The 25955-nt window shown below is 30.8% G+C and overlaps 1 protein-coding gene across 5 annotated transcripts; it reads left to right on the forward strand.

Annotated features, from left to right (window-relative positions):
* LOC18601267 lies at nt 527–20881 on the forward strand. 5 transcript variants are annotated; one of them, XM_018120409.1, is made up of 12 exons: nt 527–941; nt 7649–7751; nt 8667–8680; nt 8922–9131; nt 9462–9533; nt 9689–9778; nt 10422–10460; nt 11099–11203; nt 11435–11600; nt 11798–11910; nt 12007–12128; nt 20542–20881. In XM_018120409.1, the coding sequence occupies exons 1-11, from the start codon at nt 720–722 to the stop codon at nt 12091–12093; spliced, it is 1221 nt and encodes a 406-aa protein (XP_017975898.1). In that variant the 5' UTR covers nt 527–719; the 3' UTR covers nt 12094–12128; nt 20542–20881. The 5 variants fall into 5 exon arrangements, with proteins under 5 accessions (XP_017975898.1, XP_007032211.2, XP_017975900.1 ...); XM_018120411.1 differs by lacking the exon at nt 20542–20881 and adding an exon at nt 2996–3400 and having other exon boundaries at nt 723–941; nt 12007–12288; XM_018120412.1 differs by lacking the exon at nt 20542–20881 and adding an exon at nt 3093–3400 and having other exon boundaries at nt 723–941; nt 12007–12288.

A 25955-nucleotide genomic window follows, 5' to 3' on the forward strand; every position in this document is an offset into this window, starting at 1 on the left:
TTTCTTTCGCCTATGTAAAAATTTTATAGTTTTAGGTTAAGTTTTTAATTCTTAATTGTTAACCCAAATTACAATAAAAAATTGTTAACCTTAATTAAAATTTAACACATATAGAGAGGATTAACCGGTAAAAGAAAAAAGAACACTATGCTGATGAGGCAAAATCTTGCTGATAGCACATTAGGATTTGAGAAGATTTTTTTGGAGGAAACATACGAGTAAAGGTTAAAGTACCTAATCTGTTTGTTTAGCCAAGATAGATCATTGTTGCTGGTATATGATCATGTATAGTTCATAAGGAGGGCATGGATGATGATATAAGAGATGGAAGCATAGGATAATTTGGAAATTAGAGTTGGTGATGCAATGCACGGCACATGGGAATAGGGTATATAAATTGTTAGAAAAATGGCAAGAAAGTTACAACAAAAGGGAAGTGGTGGAACATAAGATGACAAAAGGGCAAGAAAACATTGGGTTCACGGGTTTCCTTCATCATAAAGAATAACAAAAAAAATGGAAAAAGGCTTCATAGTTCACGGGGTTCCCACTTCATGTTTTTTACTCAGCCACACATCCCCCATGCCCATTCCCCAATCACCCTATCAATCAATGAGTTAGCCAGAAAGAAACAGAAACAGAAACTTTATCAATCGTCTCCCCCATTTCCCTAACAGTTTACCAAGTGATCAGTTGCGCTGCTGCTGCTTAATTTAGTCATGTCTCCTTCTTCTTCAGCTAGTTGGACTCTGGTCCCAAGGCTCTTTCTCCTAGCCTGCTTCTTCACTTCTAAGTGGCTAATGGCCATAGATGGGGCTGCAACCGTGAAGGTTGGCAACATCTCGAAAGTAGAAGATGCGCAGAATTACCATATATACTATGGGCAGACCTTCAAAGTCATAAAGAATGTCATTGACGGCAAGAGCTATCTTCTCATCCAGGTACTCTTCCATCCGCACCCCATCCATTTATACTTTCTATTTATTTGAAAAGTTATATGAAAGCTGAAAAACAACACGTAAAGTGCCAAATCATTAATTGATTCAAATTGGATAAATGATTCCAATTTTTTAAATCAATTTTAACATACTAACTCTATATATGGTAAAGTCATGCATTTTATTTTTCTAAGTAAATTATATATATTTCTAAATATTTGCTGTTTTTAATTCGAATTGATATACCGTTAATCCTAAAGTTTATTAATCAATGAATTTGGTAATCGAAAGTGGAAATTAAAAATGGTACGCATAGTTGGCATCTACATGGTTGCCAACTTAGCAAGCTATTGGCATGTGGCACTAAGAAAAAGCTATTTTCTTTTGAAAATACAAAAACTAAACTTTGTCAGAAAGATTATTATTTTAATAAGAAAATAATAAAATATTATATTATTATGTTAATAATTTATATTCTTAAATATTCTTTAGAATTAAATTAAATAAATTATTTTTTAATATTAATAATATAGCTAGACTGGATCTGGCCTAAAACTTTCATACACAGCTTCGCTTCGACACAGGTTGGACCTATAGGCGTAGGCAATTAAACTTTCATAGCCCTTGGACCTATTTGAATATTTCCATCTTCATTTTGTGTGTGTATATATAACTTTTATTGAAGATACTGATTTTAAAAGAAATTTGTTATTACTTCATATATTATTTAAAAGGCCTAAAAGGTATTTTTGAACTTGTTTTATGACAAGTTCATCATGAGATTCTCTTAAATTGATTATATAAAAAATTTAAATTGATATCTCCTAAGACTTCATTATATAGGTTGAGTATATAGAAATTTAAATATTTTAATAAATTTTAGTAGATAGATATTTTTATTGAAAATTACAACTAAGTTTCCACTGTTCATTATATAGGTTGAGTATATAGAAATTTAAATATTTTAATAAATTTTAGTAGATAGATATTTTTATTGAAAATTACAACTAAGTTTCCACTGTTCAATAAGTATGAAAAAATTTTACATATAAATACTATTTTTAATCAATTTTTAACATATTAAATTTAAACTCAAAGTGATTCTCAAATATTAAATGCTGGGATGTCCCTTCACAAAATTTCCACACTAAATTTAAAGGACAATAATTTAAAAATTGGGCAAGTTCTGTACGAGTTATTGCAATGAAAACTATCAAAAAAGTTGAATAAGTGCTATTTCATAAGCTAATCTATGTAATTCTGTCTAAGTCAATATGAACAAAATTTTAAATTTCCTTATTTAAAGTAGTGATGGGTATGATTAAAATTTGGAAATGTGAGGAAACATGATTTATCAATTTTTTGAAAAAGTAATATTCAGTTGGAAACTAATACTTACCCAGCAAAACTTAAATACATTTCTTTAATTTTTTAAATGTTTACGATTTTATATATGTTCTTTTATGTGTATATATATGTGCATGATAATTAAAAAAATTTATGTGGAGGTTTACAAGGACAGTCTATCTTTACGACTCTTAAGAAATACTTAAAATTTATTATTTATCAAATAAATTTAAAGATTAGAAAATTGATAGATAGTTCATATATTCATATAATTTGTAAATATAATTTAAAAACGAAATTTGAAAAGTAACACTTATGAGTCTACATGACTATATTTAACTCAAATATTATTAGTTATAATAAAGATAGTTAGAAGATTGTATAGCAATTCATGCATATTAATCCATAGCTTCAAAATAAAATGAAATAGTATTGATCCATATTATAGTTTTTAAATGGATAAACTATCCTCATCCCTCTAAGTTTTGGTCATAATTTCATGTAGGTCCATTAATATTCAAAATGAACAGTCTACCCAAAAAAATATCTTTCACTAGACATATAAGTTCTATAGGTAATCAATCGTCAATGTTTTCGTTAGTTTAATGACATGATAATATTTTTATGATAATTTTACCTTTCATAAATTTTAAAAATTACCACTATATAAAATACAATTTCTTCATTTTTAGAATTTTTTCTTTCTCTAGCCAAGTATTCTCTCTCCGTCTTTCACTAAATTTTCTCCATTGTGGATGGCGATGACAAATGGCAACGATGGACGTTGATCGGATGTTCCCCAACTAGATCCAATCACAGGAATGCTAAATTGGACGTTCCCTAGCCAAAGCCAACTATGAGAACGTCGAATCTAGTACTCCCTCATGCTCGTTGACGGCACCAGATCTAACGCTCCCTTGCACTTGTCGACATTCTCGTGGCTAGATCCAACCAGGGAGCATCGACAAGCAAGATGGAGCGTCAGATTTAACGGCATCGACGAGCATCAACTAGCATGAGAGAGCATCAGATCTGAAGGGGAGTGCTAGATCCGGCCACGAGGTGACTAGTGGTCGTAAGGGAGTGTCGTTGTCCAACTTGAGTAAAAGGAAAAGGTAGAGAAAGAATGAGGGTATTTTAGACATTTCATGCTTGCTCGTTAACTTCGTTTACATGTTGGGGCGGACTAAGGGCTGGCCAGGGGCGAAGCCTCCTTATGGACATACTGAATAATGTTTTTTTATTTTTTAATAATTTTCTTAATGGCCCCCCCAAAAATAAATTTTTATTTAATAATTAATACAAATAAAGAATAACAAAATAATTTCATATGCTTGACTCAATTTTAAACTTTTTTTTATTTTTTTCAATTTATATTATTATCATTTTTATTTATTTATTTATTTCTATTTTATTTACTCATATGTTCTATATCTCTATATACTTTCTTTCACAAATTTATATGAACCATCAATCACATTCTTTTTCTTTCTTTTTTATTATGTCATATGTGGATTCTATCTTCTACTTGTCATGTGCTTCTTTTTCTATTATGTGGATTTTATTTTCTATGATTTTAATCTTTAAAAATAAATAAATTATTATGTAATTTTCAAATATAAGTTACAATGTTGCATTGCTACTTAGAATTTCATCAATATGCTATTCTTTATTTAAAATAACCATTGTATCTTAGCATGTATGTTGCAAACTTTAAGTAACAAGGATATACATGTAAATTGATAAAATAAAATAATTGTATTTCTTTCAATACTATTTTATTTAATATATTTATTTTTAACAACTCTCAAAATTATTTTTTATTTAATAATTAATTTTATTCTTCAAACTGTTTGATAAAATTAGAGTCAGTATGGTTAGCATATTGCTAGTTAAGCCCAACAAATAAATTCTAAACAATATGTTAAGCCTATCAAATTTACAAAAAAATAAAAGTGAATCCATTAATCCAAACCCATTAAGTTTTAATATAAGTTTAAGCCTATCATAACATATTCTATCTTAACATTCCAACCTAATAGCCTATCATTACATATTATATCTCAATAATTCAACCTATAACCCAATATGTTAATTAGCAATTTAGGAAGCAAATAGAAAATAAGAAAAGAGTTAGAACACACAAAGTAAAGAGACAATTCATTGAAGTTTGAAAAATTGTTTTCTCTTTCATTCTTGGGCACAAAGAGTGAGAGATACTCATTTTATAGTTTCATTCAATTATATATATAAATGACATCATCATTATTATTAATGTGCATTTTTTGTATATTCAATGCCTTTTGAATTTTATTTACTTTTTTAAATGAGTGATAATTAAATTATATATAAAATTCTCTTTAACTGTTTAATGTCTCTTTTTGTTTGACCCCCGGCTCTGCCCCTGGGACGAATTGTCCATTTCTAATACTAATGATCATCTGTGGTATTATGACCAAAATTTAAAGAGGGTCAAGTATTTTACTTTTTTTAAAATACTTCCCTTTGCTTAATTTCTAAGGCTAGAGAAACAGTATTAGAATGTAATGTATTCTTGAAAATACCTATTAAGATTGAATAGTATTCATAATTCTCCCATTAAAAGTTGAATAATAATTTTTTTAATTTCGAAATAGTTTTTAATTATAATTTTCAAATTACTAATTATTTACTTAAAAATTTTAGAAAATTTGATATCATGTGCTTTACAAGGGAACAAAGCTAATTTATATTAAAAATAAATATTTATAAAAATTATATTAAAAACCATTAAAATAAGTTTCAAATCTTAGTATTTGTGTAAGGGATGATACACCATTCAATCAATCACACATTTTGAAAATTAACTTCTTGAAACTAAAAATAAATTAACCTTTTTTCTATGCAAAAGAACAAGAATTGAAACTATTCAACAATTTCTTAGTAAGTAAGTTGATCATACTCCTCTCATTAACTTTTTTTTTTTTGAAAAATTCCTATCATTTACTATTTAATCTTGATATCTCAACAACCTTTAGTAACCAATATAATTTGATTATAAATCTTTCATTTTTGTTTCTTATATTTTCATGACATGAATAATATTTTTTTTGACATAATACTTGAAAAAGTTCTAAATTATTTAAGAAAATTTAAATATGTTTTTATTTTTCTATTGTGTTCAATCAAGTTCCTATATTTTTATTTTAAATCAATTAGGTCCTTATGATTAATGGTCGACTAATTATTATTTGTCAAGATTTCAATTGTCATTTAGTGTCCATGTGGAGTTGATGTGGAGGATGAAAATGTCATATGATTATGTCATCATGTCACATCAGAGTCATGTAGCATAGAATGATAAGTGGCATTTTGATACAATTAGCCAACAGTTAAAGTACCACATAGGTTCTTATACTATAGTGTTTTTGTCAAGTTAATCCCTCTATCCCAAAACTGGTTAATTTAGTCACCATATTCCTAGATTTTGTGCAATCAAGTCCTTTTACCTAACTCCATCCAAATTGATCATTAGTATTGTTGACATATCAAATGTTGCTGATGTGACACTAATGTGTCAAACAAAAAAACTTTTTACCACGTCGTATGAACGAAATTAAACAAAATTGTAAAGTACATGGATTAAATTAAACAAAACTCTATAGTCCAATGACTAAATTAAACAAAATTCTACAATATAATGATTAAATTGAGCAAGCTTTATCATACATGGACTAAATTAGGTACTTTTATCATTTTTTGTCTAGTATTATTACATTTGTACCAAAAATGTACTTTTACACATCAAATAATTAAAAATTATTAATTTTTCATATTACAAAAAAAATACAAACTAATTACATTGTCTAATTATAAAAAGATCATACCTAGTTACAAAAGGAATTTATTTATAGAAAGAACCAATGGTTCACCTCCAGATCAATATCTAAAAGTATTGAGCTATAATTTTCAAGCATATGCACATGAGAAAAACATACGCATACCTCTCAAAATTACATGGATGAACTAAATTGAGCCAAAATTTTTGTAATATATTCCCTGTATTCACACTACTAACGTTGCCTATTCTTAACATCCATTCAAAATAACAAAAAAACAACAAATCATTTGACATTTTTTATGTAAAAAAAAAAACATTTTGACTAGCTAGTTACAAAAACAAGTGTAAGACCTAATAAACCACAAAAACAAGTGTAGTAGCAATTCAAACCACATAGCAAAATAACAACAAATAACATTTCACATTAGCACAATGAACCACACAACAGATCAATTGTCATTTTTAATTCTTTCTTGAGTTGGAAAATTAGCAACTTTCGAATTCGATCTATTGGTTTGCTTCTTTGTACAATTTCCTCTTGGTAAATCAGGAGGATCCAATTGTGCACAATGTCACATATAATACAGAGATTAAATTATTGCTAGTTTTTTAGGTAGATGGACTAAATTGAAAAAACAACTGATAAATTTGTTGCTATTGCCACAAGAAATTGCACAAAAGAAGTAAACTAGTTTATCAAAAAAATAAATTTTATTCAATTTAGTCCTTTTACCTAACATTTCCCAATGTAATGTGAAATAAAAAAATGGTAAGAGTATTCAGTAAGTCCCTATATCATAGAGTTTTGTTAAATTTAATCATTTTATCCAAAATTTTTTTAATTTAGTTCCTATACTTTACTATTTGTTATAATTTGATTTTTATGACGTGACACAAAAAATCCACGTGACTAATTTTTTTACCTACTTTTTTTTATATATGAAATGTTAGTGTCAAAATACATGTTGCCGCTGCACATGGTGAATCTCTACTTTGGTGCCAGCAGACGCGTGTAACTCAATGCGTCAAACAGTTTCGTTTTCCTTGTCTCTTACACTATTTTCATATCTTTTCTTTTCAATTCCAATATCACAGACTTCAGATTTCTCTTTCTCCCTCGATATTCAACCAAAATTGACATACAATACATGAGAAAGCTTATGGAATGTGCTTTCCAACCATACTATTCCTTAAATAATTTTAGATTTAATCTATATGTCAAGCACATTCATAACATATAATTTCATGAAATAAACATATAAATGTGTCAAATTCTATTGGTAATGATCATAATTCAAATTTGAATTCGATTATTGTTTTAAAATCTTTTTTCTTAAGTAATGAAAATGTTATGTTCATTTTCTTTTTGTCTCGATTTTGTCATTTTTATTCGACTTTCATAAAATTCAAGAAAATGACTTATATTTATATGGTTTATATTAAAATTTGAGTGTTAGTATTATATTTTTTCGTTTTTGGAAATTTAAATTCTTTCTTTCTCATGTTGTAACCATATTGTATTTAAATAAATGGCGTTGAATAGAGTGATTCAAGGATGGCTGGAAGGACAAGATATTGCACCTCAAGGATCAAGTCATTCGTCATCCCCTTGTCCAACTTTTCAGCGGATACTAACAGCTTTCCAGGTATTATTGGGGGAGGGATGGGGTAAAACAATTAAATACATATAAATTCATGGTTTCATATAAATATATAAACAATAGAATTAGAATTAAAATCTGACAATTTAATGCAAAAAAAAAGGAATATAAGAGAAAATAAAAGATTAATAATAAATTAATTTGTGCAAAGAATATAATATAACATATTTAAAAGAAAATACATTGTGGTGATTAGTTTGATTCATATTTAATTATTTGTAAAAGATAAGAGAGTTCCATGGGCCGAACGTGGCCTCGGCTTTGACAACACCCAACCCCAATTCCTACCTTCGGCTCTATTTGGGCCGACCATTCTAAACAGATTTTTCGTGATCCAAAATTATAAAGGGTGGATCCACAATGTATCCTTCGATATTATAATGATTTAACAAAATTTAATATGAAATAATACCATTTAATGTATTATGTGATTATAACATTTTATATTAATTTATTTAATAAATTAGATAATAACAATATTATATGAATGATATGAAATTATAATATGGTTAATAATAATAATAATGATATTATTAGGTAAAGTTTTTTTTTAAAAAATTAAATTAAATATATTTTCATTTTTATTCAATTCTTAAAATTCTATTTTGTCTATTGAATTATATATATGCAACAATTTCAACTTTTTCTTTTTCAATACGAAACAATATTATTTTTATAAAACATGCTTTATGTTTTTAAAATTTTTTAAAATAAAATGAAAACAATTTTTTTTAAATAGAAAATAAAATTGATACCGAAACAAACCTTTTGGACAAAGGAATTTAATTTATTGCTTGTTTTTCTAATTATTGCTGTATGTCATCTTAAAATATTATTATTTCACCTTTATATTATCTAACGAAGTTCTTTTCATGTTTCTTCATTTTTCTACAATTTCAGTTTCGTTTATTGAGGTAAGAACTACAGCCAATAAGTCACCACTCAACAAGTATTGATTATATTTTATGTATAAATATAATATTTCATTAATTTTGTTCATCATATATATANATATATATATATATATATATATATATATATATATATATATTTTCATGCATAAAGAAAGTTATGCAGTGAATTTGGAAAAGTTGCACTTAAAGGAGAAAAAAAAAAGAGAAGAGATATATAATAATTAATTAAATATTTTGACAGCTTCTGGGATTACTAGGAAGCATGAAAGGCATGACATCAAACTCGGTGGCTTCTGAATGCGCATTAAAAATGTATGCAGAAGGAGAAATAAATATAATCAACAAAACTGAGCTGACACAATTTGCAGCACACTTTATTAGTGATAATGCTCAAACACAAGCTTGCAATGTAGCAAACTTTGCTGCTGTTGGAGAGGAGACGCCTCTACAGGTAAGAATATGTGATGTATCTCTCACAACACTCTATATCCCAACTTTTAGGCAAAACTATTAACAACTTCTCCTCATGGTAGACTAAGGATTTTACATAAGAAGTGATTAAAGGGTAATTATAAAAAATTATAAAAAAATAAAAAAAATAAATCAAAAACTAAGAGGTGACGGTCGTCACCCCTATCACCACTTTCGATCTGTCCTGACTTTTCGTATAAGGAAAATACTTTATAAATACATTGTAATGTAGTTTAGCATAAAAACTTGCATGATTTGTATTCAGTTTTAGATTAAGCTAAACAAAATTTTGTTTTGTGTTTGACGATAGAGAGCAGAATGGATTAAGTTCGTGGGGGCTTTCGCAAATTTGGAAAATAGAGCTAATCAAGTCTACAAAGCGGTGAGCATTACATGTTTTTTTCATAAAAAATAAAATCAAAATTATGTTTTAATGTTTTATAAATTTAACTAATTAACTTCAAATGATGTTTCGACTTCATAAATTAAGGGAATTTTAGTTCTACCATCTGATCATGACGTACTTACTTTTTGCAGGTAAAAGACAATTATTTGTGCTTAACTAAATTTGCAGAGGCCAAGAAAAAAACATTCAAACCAATAGTGGCTTGGATGGAGTATTACAATGTTGGTATAAGACAACATGCATACATATGTTTAAGTACAAGCCTTGTAACATTAACTATACATATTAGCTATATTCTATTTGTCAAAAGTAGAATTTGGAAATTAATTTTCTCATGATTAATAACTTAGCATGATGAGTTTTTGATTCTATATACTATTTAGCATTTCTTTGTGATTTTACCCCGAAATTTACAATGATTTATATATTTTTAAATTTTTTTGATTAAAAACGTTGAACCATATAGATGTCACGTATAGAAACCCTTTTGTTTTTTTTTTTTTTTGTCGATCGTTGGCATCTATATATTTAGCATAGAGAATCCCGGTTGATTTTATGCATAGTATTTTACTTAGTAAGATTTTGGAATTCCACCTCTTAGTCACTTCAAGATCAAACTCTCAATGTTTTCTTTTCATTATATTATGTGAAGAACACATTTATCTTATGTATCTAGTATTCTTTGATATAGTTTACTTTATTTCTTTATATCAAAATCATGTATATACTATGTAAAGTTACAAAAATGAATCTGACTATTTTTATTAATTATTCAGCAACATATGGATATTGAAAAATGAAGGAAAAAGTAAGGAAGAATATGGTTGATATATTATTGAAATTGACTTACCTTTTGGCACGCAGGGCATATGGTCTTTCACAAAGGAAACATATAAGTTAAAGGTATTACATCAATTTTAAATTTGTTCCATATATAGAATATATTGTTGTAGATGTAGAATATGCATGGTTGTTTAATTAATTGATAAAATGATACCATACATCCTTTTTAACAATATAAATAAAGCACACTATGACTTAAATTTTTAATCTTTACTTTAACCTGGAAACCCTGAAGCATTCCAATTTATGTTGCAATTTCTTTTAAGAACTAATTACATATTCGGTATCCAAATTGCAATAAAATTATTGATTTGGTACTTGAAGAAGATAAATTTACAATTAACTGCTCCAACTTTTATTCTGTTAAGTAGATTGCCCATTTCACTAATTCTGTCAGTCGTTACTCACGGCAAAAAATAACAGATAGAAGTTAAGACACATGACGTATTCTTATTTGTTGTTCTTTTATCATGCCACTCATTTAATTATACAAGTTAGTTTTAGGGACAAACTACTTAATAGAAACAAAATTTTAATACCTAATTACGATTTTTTTAAATTTTAGATACTAAATAGAATATTTGATAATAATTTCAATATTAAATGTGTAAATTTTAAATTTTAGATACTTTAACGGTCGACTATTCTACTCTTATAATTAATATTATTTGTATAATGTATGCTAAACTTGAAAATAGTACGTGGAAGATGCAGGAGGAGAGAATGTGGATGGCTCCATAAACAAGATAACCTATAATATCTCCAATCCAGATGATATTGAAGAATTGCATGCTATCCTATGTGTAAGTTATTATATGCTCATTTTGCAAGTATTTTATTGTGTTTTTATTAGTTAATGCTTCATTATAGATGTGTAGCATAGGCATTAATTTACTTATAATTAATTGTTGGATTTTGATTGCATTGTTTTGTTTCTAGATTAACGTTGTTCCAACATTTTGTTTTTCTCATGCTAATATTTTCTTTATAACAGTTCTAACATCTTATTATTTTTATTTATTTACTTAATTCAGACCATAGACATATTGATTGATGAAACATACACGTCAGATCCAGTTGGATACACTCAGGCAGCATTCCTCCAAAATATAAATATTGAAGATAAATCTTGTTTTGGTTTTGTTACAAACCAAAGCCTATGGAGATATGATAAGAGAATTCAAAATCTAACTACTCTAGGTAAGATCTCTATGCATCTTGATTTCTTCAACTGTTAGTATCACCTTATATATATTTATAAAGTTTGTTTAATCTATTTGTTAGGTGAATGAATATTTATTTCTCTCCTCTTGTTAATAGATTTTCACATGATTTTATTTCACACCATTCATAAATATAATATAAATTTTATTATTATTATTTTTTTACATTGGAAGAAGATTGGTTTGATGGTGCGGTGTCTCAACCTCAGTTGGTTTTAGCTGATCTTATTGAGATTTTGTTCCCAAGTGGAAACTACAACACCACATACTTTAGAAATATTGCTAAGGTAAGAAGAATCATTTGGTAATCAAACTTTTTGTTTTTCCATGTCTTTATATTTACATGTGATTAACATATATATACACATATTACTAACATTTAGGGAGAAGAAGTTATGAGCATTGGGCCCAACATGTGTGATAGGAATATCTCCACAGCAATGGACCCCATAATACCAGCTTGCAGATGATACTTGAGGGTTTTCACTTATCATCTTGATTAGAGGTTTCACCTGATGAGTCGTTTGTACTCACTAGCGATTTTCTTTCTCAAAATTATTAATGTCAAAATTATATTAAGTCCAACAAATATATTTTTTTATTTGATTATCACTTGCACATGCATTTAGGCTCAAATAAATAATTTTTTAAGCAAACTTTTAGCTTAAGAAATACACAAACTTTAAGCAAATTTAATTCAAATGCATTTATAGTTTGAAACGCATTTAAATTTAACAATCTCCCCCTTAAAATATTCAAGATAAGGGACTGAAGAAGAATGAAACTTCCTTTAGATTTTCATTGCATTGTAAGGTATTTATAATACAAGTAGTATATATGATTAGACAAGTCTATAAGTTTGAATACAAAAATGTACGACTGAGATAACATCAGAATTTGAGTTGGATGAGTCTTTAAGCTTTTAATCTATCGGCTTAGTGTTTCCCTCCTCTTCTTGGTTTGAGTGCTCCCTCTAATATTCAAATGTGCTAAGGTAGAGATAGTAGTTGATGTGATCCCTCTTATCTCATTTGTATGCTTGGTTGCCTGAAGTGTTTCATTGCGTGCTTCTTGTCTTAACTTGACATGCTTAGTTGCTTTGAATTTTGGAGTGCTAGTCTTGTAGTTGATATTACTGCATTTGACTCAGTTGATGCAATGGCAGTACGTTTTGTTGATTCATTTGATGTAGTGGTAATTGGGTCTGCTCGTGAATGCCTTCTAATATGACTTCACAAGATGATGACACCATTAGTGACAACAACCTTAAATAGTATATGGTGAAATCTAGCTTTGGACAAGGGTTTGGTGAGTGCATATATAATTGATTTTCTATAGGAACATGTGAGTTGTCCTTGATTCACCTTTTCTTTGACAAAAAAGTAGTGTACTGCTAGATGATTCATTCTCGTGCGAAAAATTGGGTTTTTATAGGTATAAATGGCACTCGTATTATCATAGAAGAATTAATATTGGAGTATTGGGAATGATCACCTTGAGTTCTTGAAGTAAAATTTGTATCCATGTGATCTTTGAAACAATAGCTGCAATAGCTCTATATTTAGCCTTTCTTGAAAATTTAGCTAGTCTTTTGTTTCTTCAAGCAATAAGAGATGGGAGTGCCACCAAGATAGGTGATAGAAGCAGAAGTAGATGTTTTACCATTTGGATTTCCACCTAATCTAAAGTTTGAGAAGGTTTGTAAGCTTAGAGTAGATTATTTATGATGAAAAAAATGATAATGAAACAAAGCACCCTTAAAGTACCTCATGATCCTCTTTAGAGCTTAATGATGCATTGTTGTCAGTTTGTGCATAAATTGAGATAATTTGACAAAGCATACGTCAAATCTAGTGAGAGTGAGATGTGGAAAAAAAACCAACCAGCTTTCTCAATTCGTCTTCATTTGTAACGGTTCACCGCAGAGAAGAGCACCACAGTAGGAAAAAACCCAACAAAAGCAAAAACCAGGGCACACAATTGAGAGGCTCCTCTCCAAGCTTCTTTCCTTTAAATTACCCTGAAAATTAATCACTAGAAAGAACACCCTCATAACAACATAGACCTCAAAAGCTAAAGCAGACAAAAACCAGCTTCCAATCAAAACCCCTTAGTAATGAGCAAAACCCTTAAAACTCTAGGACGACAGAAACATCTGCATATAAAGAGCTTCCCAACAAAAATAGCTAACCAGCCAAACATTCCAGAGCAGTCAAAAAGAGAGATCATGTCAGTGCAGCACGTTATACAGATCAAACTCCCTACAAACCCCCTTCTTTGCAAGCTCATCAGCCAACTGATTTGCGCTCCTAAGAAAGTGTTTAATTTCCCATTTACTCACTCTCTTTTTCAACTTTTCAATTCTAAGAACATAGACTCTATGTTTCCAAGGAACTAGTTCCGGGACTATGATCCATTTGATAGCATTCATGGAATCGCTTTCCGCCAAAAGAATGTGTGTACCAGCCTACTTTGAAGCAACCAAGATAGTGAAAGCTTTCTTTATTGCTGGCATCTCAACAAAATTTGCATCCGCTTCACCAATAGACTTAGAGAAGGTAACCTTAACCTCTCCTTTTTCATTTCTCATAACCCCGCCCATGCCAGCTGCACCCTGTTAGGTATGACATGATCAAATTAAAAAAAAAAGCAGAATAGAAAATTAAAATGTTGCATCTACCTTGGATCACCTTATTGTTTTTAATGCAAACAAAACATTATAAGAAATTCAATCCAAATTAATTACCTCACCAAATGATATCATAATCAAATGGTATCCTCTTGATGTTTAAAGCTCGTGTACACCCTAAAGTGTGTAGGAACCTGAGCTATTCAATCGCTTGACCTCTAGTGTTGCACACACAGCCACAATGGAATCTTCAACAAGATAGAAACTTCTAACCACACCTTTGTGTCAGCAAAGCGGACAACAAATTGTCCTTCTCTTCCTCTCTTAGTCTCTAGCCAAATCACACAAGAAACTCTTCCAAAAGGTTTTAATAAGGGATGGTGGCACTAGAGAGAGTTCTATCAGTTTCTAGTAAAACTAAAACTAATAATTAGAAGTGGTTAAAGAGATGACTTTATACCTAGGTTAATTAACTTGTTAAGTTTGCTAATAAGTCCTTGATCTTAGCACTTATTTAAACTATTTTATGATTTAATTTCATAGACAAAGATTGGTATTTAGCAATGCATCATAGCCACCTAATTGTTAGAAGAATCAAAATGTTCTTTGATAACCTATTAGTGTGTAATTTATCAGTGTAATTCATTCTTTCATCATATATCTCAGAGATGATAAGAGTTTGGTACAATGTCTTTTCTTATTGACCTCCATATTTGTTCTAGCAGTTAGATCATTAGTTTTATAGAGACTTATGAAACTTATTTCATAATCTCCCAATTACCTTGGCCAAGGATTTGATTATATTAATATCAACCAAGAATTAATGAGATATTTCCCCTTGAATCACTTGGGGTGATGATTTCTATCTAGACCACTCATTTGCCTACATATGCTTCATAATATACTTAAAAGCATCTTGATTTGGCACCCTTGATAGGACCTGTAGGGATGAAATCAAAGAATAGTACTCCACATATAAGACAACCTAGTGTCTCAAGTCTAAGGAGTATTTACATGACTAACACATGAAAAGTATTGCATAAACACTAAAGTGAGATACCAAATGCGCTTCTCATGTCGGGTCATGTTTAATGAACTTGCTTTCCCATGGCAAGCACCCACATACTAGTTCCAAGTATCTCTATACTTCAACTTATGAGAGTAGTTGCTAACTTCATAAGTAAAGAACATAACACGTGCTAATATTTGAGCATTATTGATCACAATATAATTCCTTTGCAAGGCATATATAGTTCTTTGGGCTTTATCTACATAAGTATAAATAATAATTAAATTACAAACTTATGGATAAGAAACTACCTTAATGTTGTTATAAATAACAAAATGTCATACATGAATATCTCGAATTGTGATTCGCATACAACCACAAATTGGCTTGTAGAACTCATACCAACAATCTCCCACTAGCACTAAAGCCAATTGCTTATGTATCTAATACCAATCTTGTCAACATGACTAATATGTTTTTGTTGGGATAGTGCTTAGTGAGAGGATTGACAACATTAGCCTCAGTGGCTATACGCTTTATGCTAAAGTCTCTTCTCCTAATAATCTCCTTGATCACATGGTAGTGTCGCAATACATGTTTGGATTCTTTTTGAGACCTTGGTTCCTTTGCTTACATAATAACTCCATTTCTATAACAATATAATGGTATTGGATCAATAATGCTAGGAACCACATCGAGTTGAATTATGAACTTTTTAATCCAAATAACCTCTTTTGTTGTTTTAAACGTAGAGATGTATTCGATCTCGATTATAGAATCTACAGTTGTCTCTTGTTTGAAACTCTTTTAACTGACTGCACCTCCATTGAATGTGAATACACATCCACTTTGGGACTTGCTATCACCCTTTTCAATTTGAAAGCTTGCACCCACATAACCCCAAACTTGGAGTTTGGCTCTTCCATAAACTAGAAATGCATATGTAGTTCTTGGTAAGTACTTCAGGATGTTTTTCACAACTATCTAGTGATGCTCACTAGGATTAGCATGGTGTATTCTTGTGACACTCAAAGCATAAGATATTTCTGGTCTAGTGCATAGCATTGCAAACATGATAGATTTTATTGTTGAAGCATATGGGATCTTATCCATGCAGAATTTCTCCTCCTAATTCTTCAAACACATGTCTTTGGAGAGATAGATGCCATGCGACATAAGCAAGTGCCCCCCCTGGACTTCATCATGCTAAACCTTTTTAGCACCTTGTCTATGTATGTGGATTAGGAGAGACCCAACAACCTTGTTTATAGATCTATCTCTATAGATCTTTATGGTTAGTTAAAATTCTATTACGCAAGTATACGTATCGAATAGATAGTATATAAGCAAGCTAAGTATCGATCCCATAGATAATTGATCTAAAATTTTACTAAGTACTAAAATTAGAACAATTTAATCTTATCCAAACAATCAAATTCAAATAACTAAATTAATTAATTAAAACTAATTAACCAAATTTATACTAAAAAGAAAAATCAAAGCAACAAGATAATTGGGTAAAAATCAAATCAAACAAGCTTAGGATTACAATATTCCTCACACTTCATCTAAATCTTACTTCTCTTCCTTAACTTATTTCAATGGGTTGAATTGCTAACTTAGAGTGCTAAATTATTTATAAGGGTCTCCCGACTCATCTTATACAAATATCTATTTTAACCAAAACACTATATCCCTATGTGATTTGAAATTAAAACAGACTCATTAAGTTTAAGCTCTAATCTGGCTACATATGGCCTTTAGGTATATCCCTATCCTATACGTAAATTAATTAATATGATCATATGCTATCCTAATTTTAGTCTACACTAAACTCCCTTTCCCAAGTTTGTTTAGGTTCCTAAATCAATTTAATTGGTGATCAAGAAATTAAAAGCATTAAGAACAAAATTGGAATAAACAATTCAAATCCCATTAAAGATAAGTAAGAAAGAGATTAAAAATTTATATTACCTGTGGTTCAATTGCAATCCTAGAAAATGAAACTTAGCTACTCATGATTGCAAAAACAAATAACATTGTATAAAATTCAACCATTGAGAGTAACAAGAAAAATAAAAGCCAAGGAAGAAAATAAAATAATATTTGCTGCCTTGATCTCCAAGTTTCAGCCTCAACTCCTAGTTTCTTGAATCTCCCAAAAAGTTTTCTCTTTAATGTTGTTAAACATATCCTATTTATACTAATAAACTTAACTTAAAGCTCCTTAAGTTGACCTAGGGTTTAATTGGTCTTAAAAGTGTAATGAGAGGCCCAAAAATCAATTGTCAATCTTTAAAAATATCCATTCTCTGTACAATATGTTCAGTCATTTTTCGACACTATTGTCTCTATCTTCGAGGCAGAACTAAGTAAAGTAATTTTCATGAAAGTTGTATTTCTGTCTCTTAGCTTTCTAATAGTCCAAGAATCACATCATTTGGAGTTCTGTATCTCGACTTATGGCTAAAATATTGAAGTATATGCAAGTAGACTTTCGGATTTTTCAACATCTCACTTTCCAAAATTAAGCACAATTTCTTTTAGTTCCTACAAAAAAATATAAAAACTAATAAATAATAACCAAATTAAAAAGAATAACATAAAATTAAAATAACTCACTTAAAAATAAACTAATTATAAAAATAACTAAAAATAAATAAATTATAATTGAAAATTGAGAACTTAGCTAATATTTAATAACGAAATTAGAATAAAATAATTCTATAAAATAGAATTATCACACCCCCAAACTTAAGATTTTGCTAGTCCTCGAGCAAAAGAAAATCACAAAAAGAAAACTGAACATAAAAAAAATCCTTGAACAAGAGATATAAGTTCTAAATCGTGATTTCCCAATTTTTTCTCAAAAATTTACTCAAATTCCAACTTAAGGTAACATGCAGTTAATCCTTAAATTCATGCATCAATTCAAGTGAAAAATTACTTTTCGAATGGACTTCCGTGTGTGTGTGAATGCTCTCTTACAAAGAATATCATGCAATTTGGATTAGTTTATGCCAAATTTAAGCATAGATTAGTAATAGGATCCCATAAGTTTGCTTTTCATCTCTCTCTTCACTAATGTAGATTAACACTTATTCAAGGATCAATAGGTCTTTATCAAGCTTGTAATGCAAGGCTAGGGTCAAGGTATGATAAAAGATATATTTAGGCTCAAATTCACCCTAAGCACTTAATCAATCTAGGACATATAAAGAGCTCAATTTTTTTTTTAATAGCACTCCCAAACTTGAAGTAAACTTTCCTTTGTACAACACACTATATTTCTTTTCTTTTCTTTTCCCTTTTTTTTCAACCCCTAAACTTATTTTTGACAAATATAAACTAGGGGTAATTTTGCTAACAACCATCACTTTTTTTTCACCTTTCTCTCTCAATTTATCTTTAAGCTCAAACCATTCCTTAAAAAGATTAAAATACTTAGAGGGTGAAAGGTTCAAATTGCTAGATTTAAATAGATAGGCTAAGGCTAACATAATTGTGTAATTACAAAGAAAAGGTAAATTAGGCTAAAAAAGGATGACTAAGGATAAATATAACAAGGTAGGCTCAAAAAGGCTGAAACGATTCAAAGATGGCCTAAATCACTTCCTATTTTAAGTGTTATCTAAGATTTCGCCTCGAGAGAGAATCAAACAAATTCTAGAATTCTTGACTTCACTATACTTGTTCATCAACATAAAATTTCTCTAAATCACACAAAAATTCTAAGTAAAAGAGTATAGTGCTCAAATTATTAGAAGTCACATTCTAAAATAAAGTCAACACAAGAATATCACATAAAATTATATCATAACTATATGCTTCCCAAAAGCTAAGAATCAAAAGATAATTAAAATATCAGCCTAGGATTGGGACAATCATAAATGAGGTGCAGCTATCTCAATTTTTTTTTGAAACACAATAAAACATGCAACACATAAATAAATATGCAAGACATATCTTAAAATAAAACTAACTAAAAAAAAATTAACTAACAAAATTCTAAACCACTCCCCCAAACTTGGAATAAACATTGTCCTCAATGTGATAAAAGAAAATAAAAGAAAAAGGACAAGAATACTCCCCTAACTCTGAATTTGTAGTCTACATGTCCTTCGCATCGTCACCTCATTTATGTGAAGTTTTGGTTGCTGCAACTTGTTAGTCTCAATTAAATGTACTAGAGGGGGGTGAATAGCATAATTTGGCTCTTTGAAAAATTCACTCTAAGTGTAGACAAATGCAAGATAAAAGAGAGAATGAAAATAAAACAAAAACAGAGTAAATAAGACAGTAGAATTTAGAGTGGTTCGGTCCAAGACCTACATCCACTACCTTAATTATCTAACTAAGGATTTTCCAACCAATCCACTAAGAACCGGTGAAATTCACAAGCTTTCACCAAGCTTAACAATGGCTTTTACCAGGCTTAGCCAAAACCTTTCACAATAGTTTTTTCCGAGCTCAACTATAACCCAACACCTAACTTTTCAAGGCTAAGTTAGAACCTTAATACAAACAAGCAATCCTAGCTTGATTAAACCCCTTAGAGTGACCCTTTCACTCTAAGAACATAAAGAGAAATGAAAAAGAAGTGTACCTATGATCACAATGTTCATCTAAGTGGTACAAGTTGAAGTGCAAAATACAATTACAAGGATGGGCATTGAGTATAGTGAAGTGCAGCAGGTGTTCTCTAATTTTTCAACTCTTTTTGTGTTCTTGGAAGCCTTCTCTATACATTTCTAGCCGTTGAAACCCTCTTTTATACTTGGAGAAACAACTTTGATGGCAGTTTGACAGTTTTTTAGCCGTTGGAAACAGTTGGGAGTTGGTTCTAGCCGTTAATATGTCTTTTAGTGCAGAATTCAAACTTGCAGGCAGAATGCTCTTAGTCGACTAACTGATATCTTAGTCGACTAAGTCGTCTCTGTCTTCTGTTCCTAGTTTCTGGCAGTTCTAGCAGTGTACACTTAGTCGACTAACTCATTTCTTGGTCGACTAAGTTGGTTCTGTTTCTCAACACTCTTCTACCCGTCAACTTTTGATTTAAATCTTAGCTAACTAACTCTTCATTAATCGACTAAGAGGCTTTTGTCTTGTTGATTAATTGTGGCTTCCTTATTTCTATGCTTTTTGATATGTGCATTTTAATGATTGATTATTTATTTGCATATAAATTTTGTCCTGCACACTCAAGTAGAAATATTAGACACAAATGAAATGAGAATGTTTTATTATCATCAAAAACTAATGAAACCACTGCCGTTTCAGGTTGGTCACTAAATCACTGCCAATATCTGTCGCTAAGCATGTCATGAATTTCCTTGTAAGGCAAAATGGGGATATCTATCCCTCATTCGGGAATTGGTACTTTGTTGATCAAGGACGTGTGATATCGCGCAGAGGCTTCGACAGAGATGAACTTTGATCTATCAAAAGCACCACTAGAGCTTGGTTTGGATCGTTTTGGTGCCATTCCTATAAAAGAAATTTAATTTTCAAAACAAATCCAGAGGAAAAATATGCAAATAGTATTATGTGAACAAGCATGAAACATGAAAGATCTACAAGTGCGAATTTAATTAGTTCCTGTCCAATTCAACAATCCAAATTCAAGATTTCCACTGACAATCTCACTTCTTAAGATGCAACATAAATTCTTTATGCCTCACAACATTAAGATAGCCTTCTCATATTCATAATTGTCACAATGCCACAGTCTAATTATAAAATGAAAAATATAAAGAATTCTATGACAATGTACTCATCCAAAATTATCAAATATGGCATGTGTTGCACCAACAATTCTAAAATTTATTTCTACTTGCTAAACCAAACATCAAAAATTAAACAAACCCATCATTTACCCACATCAACGAAGCATTTATCAATTATATTGGCAGCAACTAAAAAAAAAAATCCATGAATCCATTAGATAGGGAACAAGAAGTAAGCAGTAATCATAAAAATTTTCTACACTCTAAGCATAAATCATGAGGAAGTAGAAAAACCCATTAACAAACATGCACAAGGGACTCCTTCAATGTGAAAAAAAAAAATTTAAATTTACTATTAACAGCATCCTCATCCTCTCTCTACACAAAACAATTGAAAACTAAATATTTGAAGAAGGGAAGGATGAGTGCTTACCTTAAGGGTGCAACGAGTGCAGAATTGTAAGTGAAAATAGAAAACAAATCCAAGTAGAAATAAAATGCAAAAATTTTGAGTGCAAAAGAAAGAAAAAGGCAGTAGAGTTGAAAAGGAATGAGGAATGGGGGAAGGTGTTTGGTAGCAAGAGAAGAAGAAAGTGAAAGAAGAAGAAGAAAAAAAATAAGAGGGTTTTTAAAGGGTTAGGGCTGGGCCCTGCCCCAAGTGAGGGCTGCGACGCTCAACAGTAACGCTCGAAGCATTACGCTTCAAGTTTGAGCGCCACGGCTCTGAGGGTTGAGCGCTGCGACGCTCAACCATTCTGTTTTTTTCTCCCTTGTTCAATGCCACTACTCTCACTTTGAGGGCCAACAATGCTGCAACATTTTGTTTCAGCCATGTTTCTTGCATATTTCAGGGTTGCGACTCTCAATTTGAGGGCCACGACTCTGACTCTTATTTTTTTTGAATTTTTTTTTCTTTTTTTATTTTTTATTTGTTATTTTTTTTTGAATTTTTTTCTTTTTTTAAAACAATTACTTGCAAAAAGAACATAAAAAAAATTAGATGAAAAGAAATACATAAAAATGCATGAAATAAAATAATGATGAAAATAAATAAAGTTAAAAAGCTTGGGTTGCCTCTTAAGAAGCGCTTCATTTATAGTCTTCGGCTGGGCTAACTTGGACTCTAGGCTGTGTCAAGCAAGTGAATTGAGGACTTTTGACAATTTGCCTCCCCAATAATGCTTCAATCTTTGTCCATTGACTTTAAATTTTCGACCATCTGTTCCCCTAACTTCGATTTCTCCATGTGGAAATACGTTATTGACAATGAAAGAACTAGACTACCTTGATTTGAGCTTTCTTGGAAATAATTTCAAGCGAGAATTATGGAGCAACACTGCTTGTCCTGGCTCAAAGCTTCTTTCCAATATCTTTTTATCATGCCATTGCTTTGTTTTCTCTTTATAGAGTTTGGCATTCTTATAAGTTTGAAGGCGAAATTCATCAAGTTCATTTAATTGTAATAACCTTTGCTCACTTGCTGCTTGTAAATCAAAATTTAACTTCTTCACGGCCCAATAAGCATTATGTTCAAGTTCCACCGGTAAGTGACAAGCTTTGCCAAATATCAACTTATATGGAGACATACCAATTGGGGTCTTGTAAGCAGTCCGAAATGCCCATAGTGCATCATCCAATCTTTTTGCTCAATCTTTTCTTGTGGGACACACTGTTTTCTCCAAAATCCTCTTGATTTCTCTATTTGATACTTCCGCTTGGCCACTAGTTTGAGGATGGTACGCAGTTGCAACCTTGTGTTTAACTCCATATTTTGCCAAAAGTGCATCAAAATACTTGTTGCAAAAGTGACTCCCCTCATCACTAATAATTGCCTTTGGAGTGCCAAATCAAGTGAAAATATTCTTCTTAATGAAATTCATTACCACCTTTGAATCATTATGAGGAAAGGCTACCGCTTCGACCCACTTTGAGACATAATCAACAGCAAGCAAAATGTATTTGTTGTTGTATGAAGATATGAATGGACCCATGAAGTCAATACCCTTATACATAAAAAATTTCTATCTCCATGATGTTGTTGAGAGGCATCTCATGTCGCCTTGATATATTTCCCACTCTTTGGCACCTGTCACAATGCAAAATAAAATTGTAAGCGTCTTTAAATAAAGTAGGCCAATACAAACCTGATTGGAGGACTTTAGCTGTAGTCCTTGTGCCTCCAAAATGTCCTCCATAATTTGAAGAATGGAAATGATGAAGCACACTTTGAATTTTTTCTTCTGGGACACATTTTCTAAATATATGGTCTTTACACTGCTTGAACAAGTAAGGCTCATCCCAAAAATAAAATTTAACATAATGCAAAAATTTCTTCTTTTGATGAAAATTTAAATCAGGGGGAATAATATTGCTTACCAGATAATTCACGAGGTCAACATACCAAGGAAGTGATTTCTTACCAACTTGAAAGATTTGTTCATCAGGAAAAGTCTCCTTGATTAAGGTTGAATCTTTACCTTGATCTTCAATCTCTAATCTTGAGAGGTGATTTGCCACTTGATTTTTTGTTCCTTCTCTGTCATGAATCTCTATATCAAACTCTTGTAGCAAGAGAATCCACCTTGTCAATCTTGGTTTAACATCCTTCTTAGCAATCAAATATTTGATAGCTGAATGGTCAGTGTACACTATCACCTTTGTCCCCATGAGATAGGAGCGAAATTTGTCAAAATCAAACACTACAGCCAATAGCTCTTTTTCTGTTGTGGTACAATTTTTCTAGGCCTCATTCAAAGTCTTGTTAGCATAATAGATGGAATGGAAGATTTTATTCTTCCTTTGTCCCAAAACAACTCCCACCGCATAATCACTCGCATCACACATTAGTTCAAAAGGAAGAGTCCAATCAGGACTAATTATGATAGGAGTAGATATTAATCTTTTCTTCAATTCATCAAACTTAAATGGCACATCTTTTTCCAATAAATTGCAAAGTGGTTTAGAAATTTTTGAAAAGTCTTTAATGAATCTTCTATAAAAACCAGCATGACCAAGAAAACTTCTAAAACCTTTGACATTTATTGGAGGTGGTAATTTCTCAATTGCTTCAATTTTTGCTTTATCTACCTCAATGCCACTACTGGAGATCTTGTGCCCATGAACAATACCTTCTCGCACCATGAAGTGACATTTCTCCCAATTGAGCACCAAATTTGTTTTTTCACATCTCTTGAGTACCCTCGCAAGATTTAAGAGATAATCATCAAAATTATTTCCAAAGACAGAAAAATCATCCATAAATACCTCCAAACATTTTTCCACCATATCTGTGAATATGGCCATCATACATCTCTAAAAGGTGGCAAGTGCATTACATAATCCAAATGGAATTCTTCTAAAAGCAAAGGTGCCATAAGGACATGTAAATGTAGTATTTTCTTGATCTTCAAGAGCAATAACAATTTGGTTAGAACCAGAATAACCATCTAGAAAGCAATAATATTCCTTACCAACCAAGCGATCCAACATTTGGTCAATGAATAGAAAAGGGAAGTGATATTTCCTGGTAGCTTTGTTGAGCTTGCGGTAGTCCATGCACATTCTCTATCCAGTCACAGTTCTTGTTGGAATGAGCTCATTATTGTCATTGGCCACCACAATCATTACTCCTTTCTTAGGAACACTTTGAACTGGACTTACCCATGAGCTATCAAAGATAGGGTAAATTATTCCAACATCCAACCACTTGATGATTTCCTTCTTGACCACTTCTTTCATGATGGGATTCAATCTTCTTTGTTGTTCAATTGTGGCTTTGTGATTTTCCTCAAGGAGAATTTTATGCATGCAAACAGAAGGGTTAATTCCCTTAATATCAGCTATGGTCCACCCTATTGCTTTCTTGAATTCTCTAAGTGTCCTCAATAACTTCTCCTCTTGCATGTTAGTAAGAGCAGCAGAAATAATAACTAGAAGAGTAGAAGATTTGCCAAGAAAAGCATAACTTAAGTGTGCAGGCAGAGGTTTGCATTCCAAAGTAAGTGGTTTCTCAATGGAGGGCTTAGAAGCTAGCATCAAAGAAGCTGAAACATCTAAAGACTCAAACTGATGATTAGTTTTAAGTCTAGAGTGAGCATTCAACAAATTTAAATATTCAATAAATTCATCATCATCCCTGTCAGAGTTAGCAACTAAACATGCTTCAAGAGGATCATTAGGATTTCTTCTAAGAAAACATTATGTGTAAAGTTATTTACCACACTCACAAAAAAGCAGTCTTCAGATGTCACAGGCAATTTTAAAGTTTTGAAAATATTAAATGTTACCTGTTGGTCTTGAACTCTCAAAGTGAGCTCACCTTTTTCAACATCAATCAAAGCTCTAGTAGTCGCTAAGAATGGCCTCCCAAGGATGATTGGAATTTACCTATCTTCTTCCATGTCAAGAATTATAAAATCAACTGGAAAAATAAATTTATCTACCTTGACAAGAACATCTTCAATAATTCCCCTTGGGTACACATAAGAACGATCAGCCAATTGCAAAGTAACAGAATTAAGTTTGCATTCCCCAAAACCAAGTTTCTCAAAAATTGACCAAGGCATTAAATTGATACTTGCACCTAAATCGCTCAAAGCTTTTGCAAAAAATAAATTACCAATAGTGCCAGGGATTGTAAAACTACTTGGATCTTTGAGTTTTGGTGGCAGTTTATTTTGGAGAATTACACTACACTCTTCTATAAGGGAGACAGTTTCAAACTCACCTAGCTTTCTCTTTTTGGAGAGGATGTCCTTCAAGAACTTGATATAACTGGGCATTTGTTCCAAAGCTTCAGCAAAAGGAATATTTATGTGTAATTTCTTAAAGACATTGAGGAACTTTTGAAATTGCTTTTCAAGCTTTTGCTTTTGGAGCCTTTGGGGAAAAGGTGGTGGAGGATGGATGACTTGAGAAGTTTCTTGATTTTCAACCTGTCAATCTTCTTTCTATTCAACTTCACTCTCT

Source organism: Theobroma cacao, chromosome 4 (assembly GCF_000208745.1).
Source record: "Theobroma cacao cultivar B97-61/B2 chromosome 4, Criollo_cocoa_genome_V2, whole genome shotgun sequence".
NCBI classification, from domain to species: domain Eukaryota; kingdom Viridiplantae; phylum Streptophyta; class Magnoliopsida; order Malvales; family Malvaceae; genus Theobroma; species Theobroma cacao.

Bases quoted from the DNA above. Each gene is read 5' to 3' on its own strand.
- LOC18601267 (XM_018120409.1), top strand. From the start codon at position 720: ATGTCTCCTTCTTCTTCAGCTAGTTGGACTCTGGTCCCAAGGCTCTTT. The intron at 9,132-9,461 runs GTAAGAATATGT...GTTTGACGATAG, and splicing joins GAGAGGAGACGCCTCTACAG to AGAGCAGAATGGATTAAGTT. The intron at 9,534-9,688 runs GTGAGCATTACA...TACTTTTTGCAG, and splicing joins CTAATCAAGTCTACAAAGCG to GTAAAAGACAATTATTTGTG.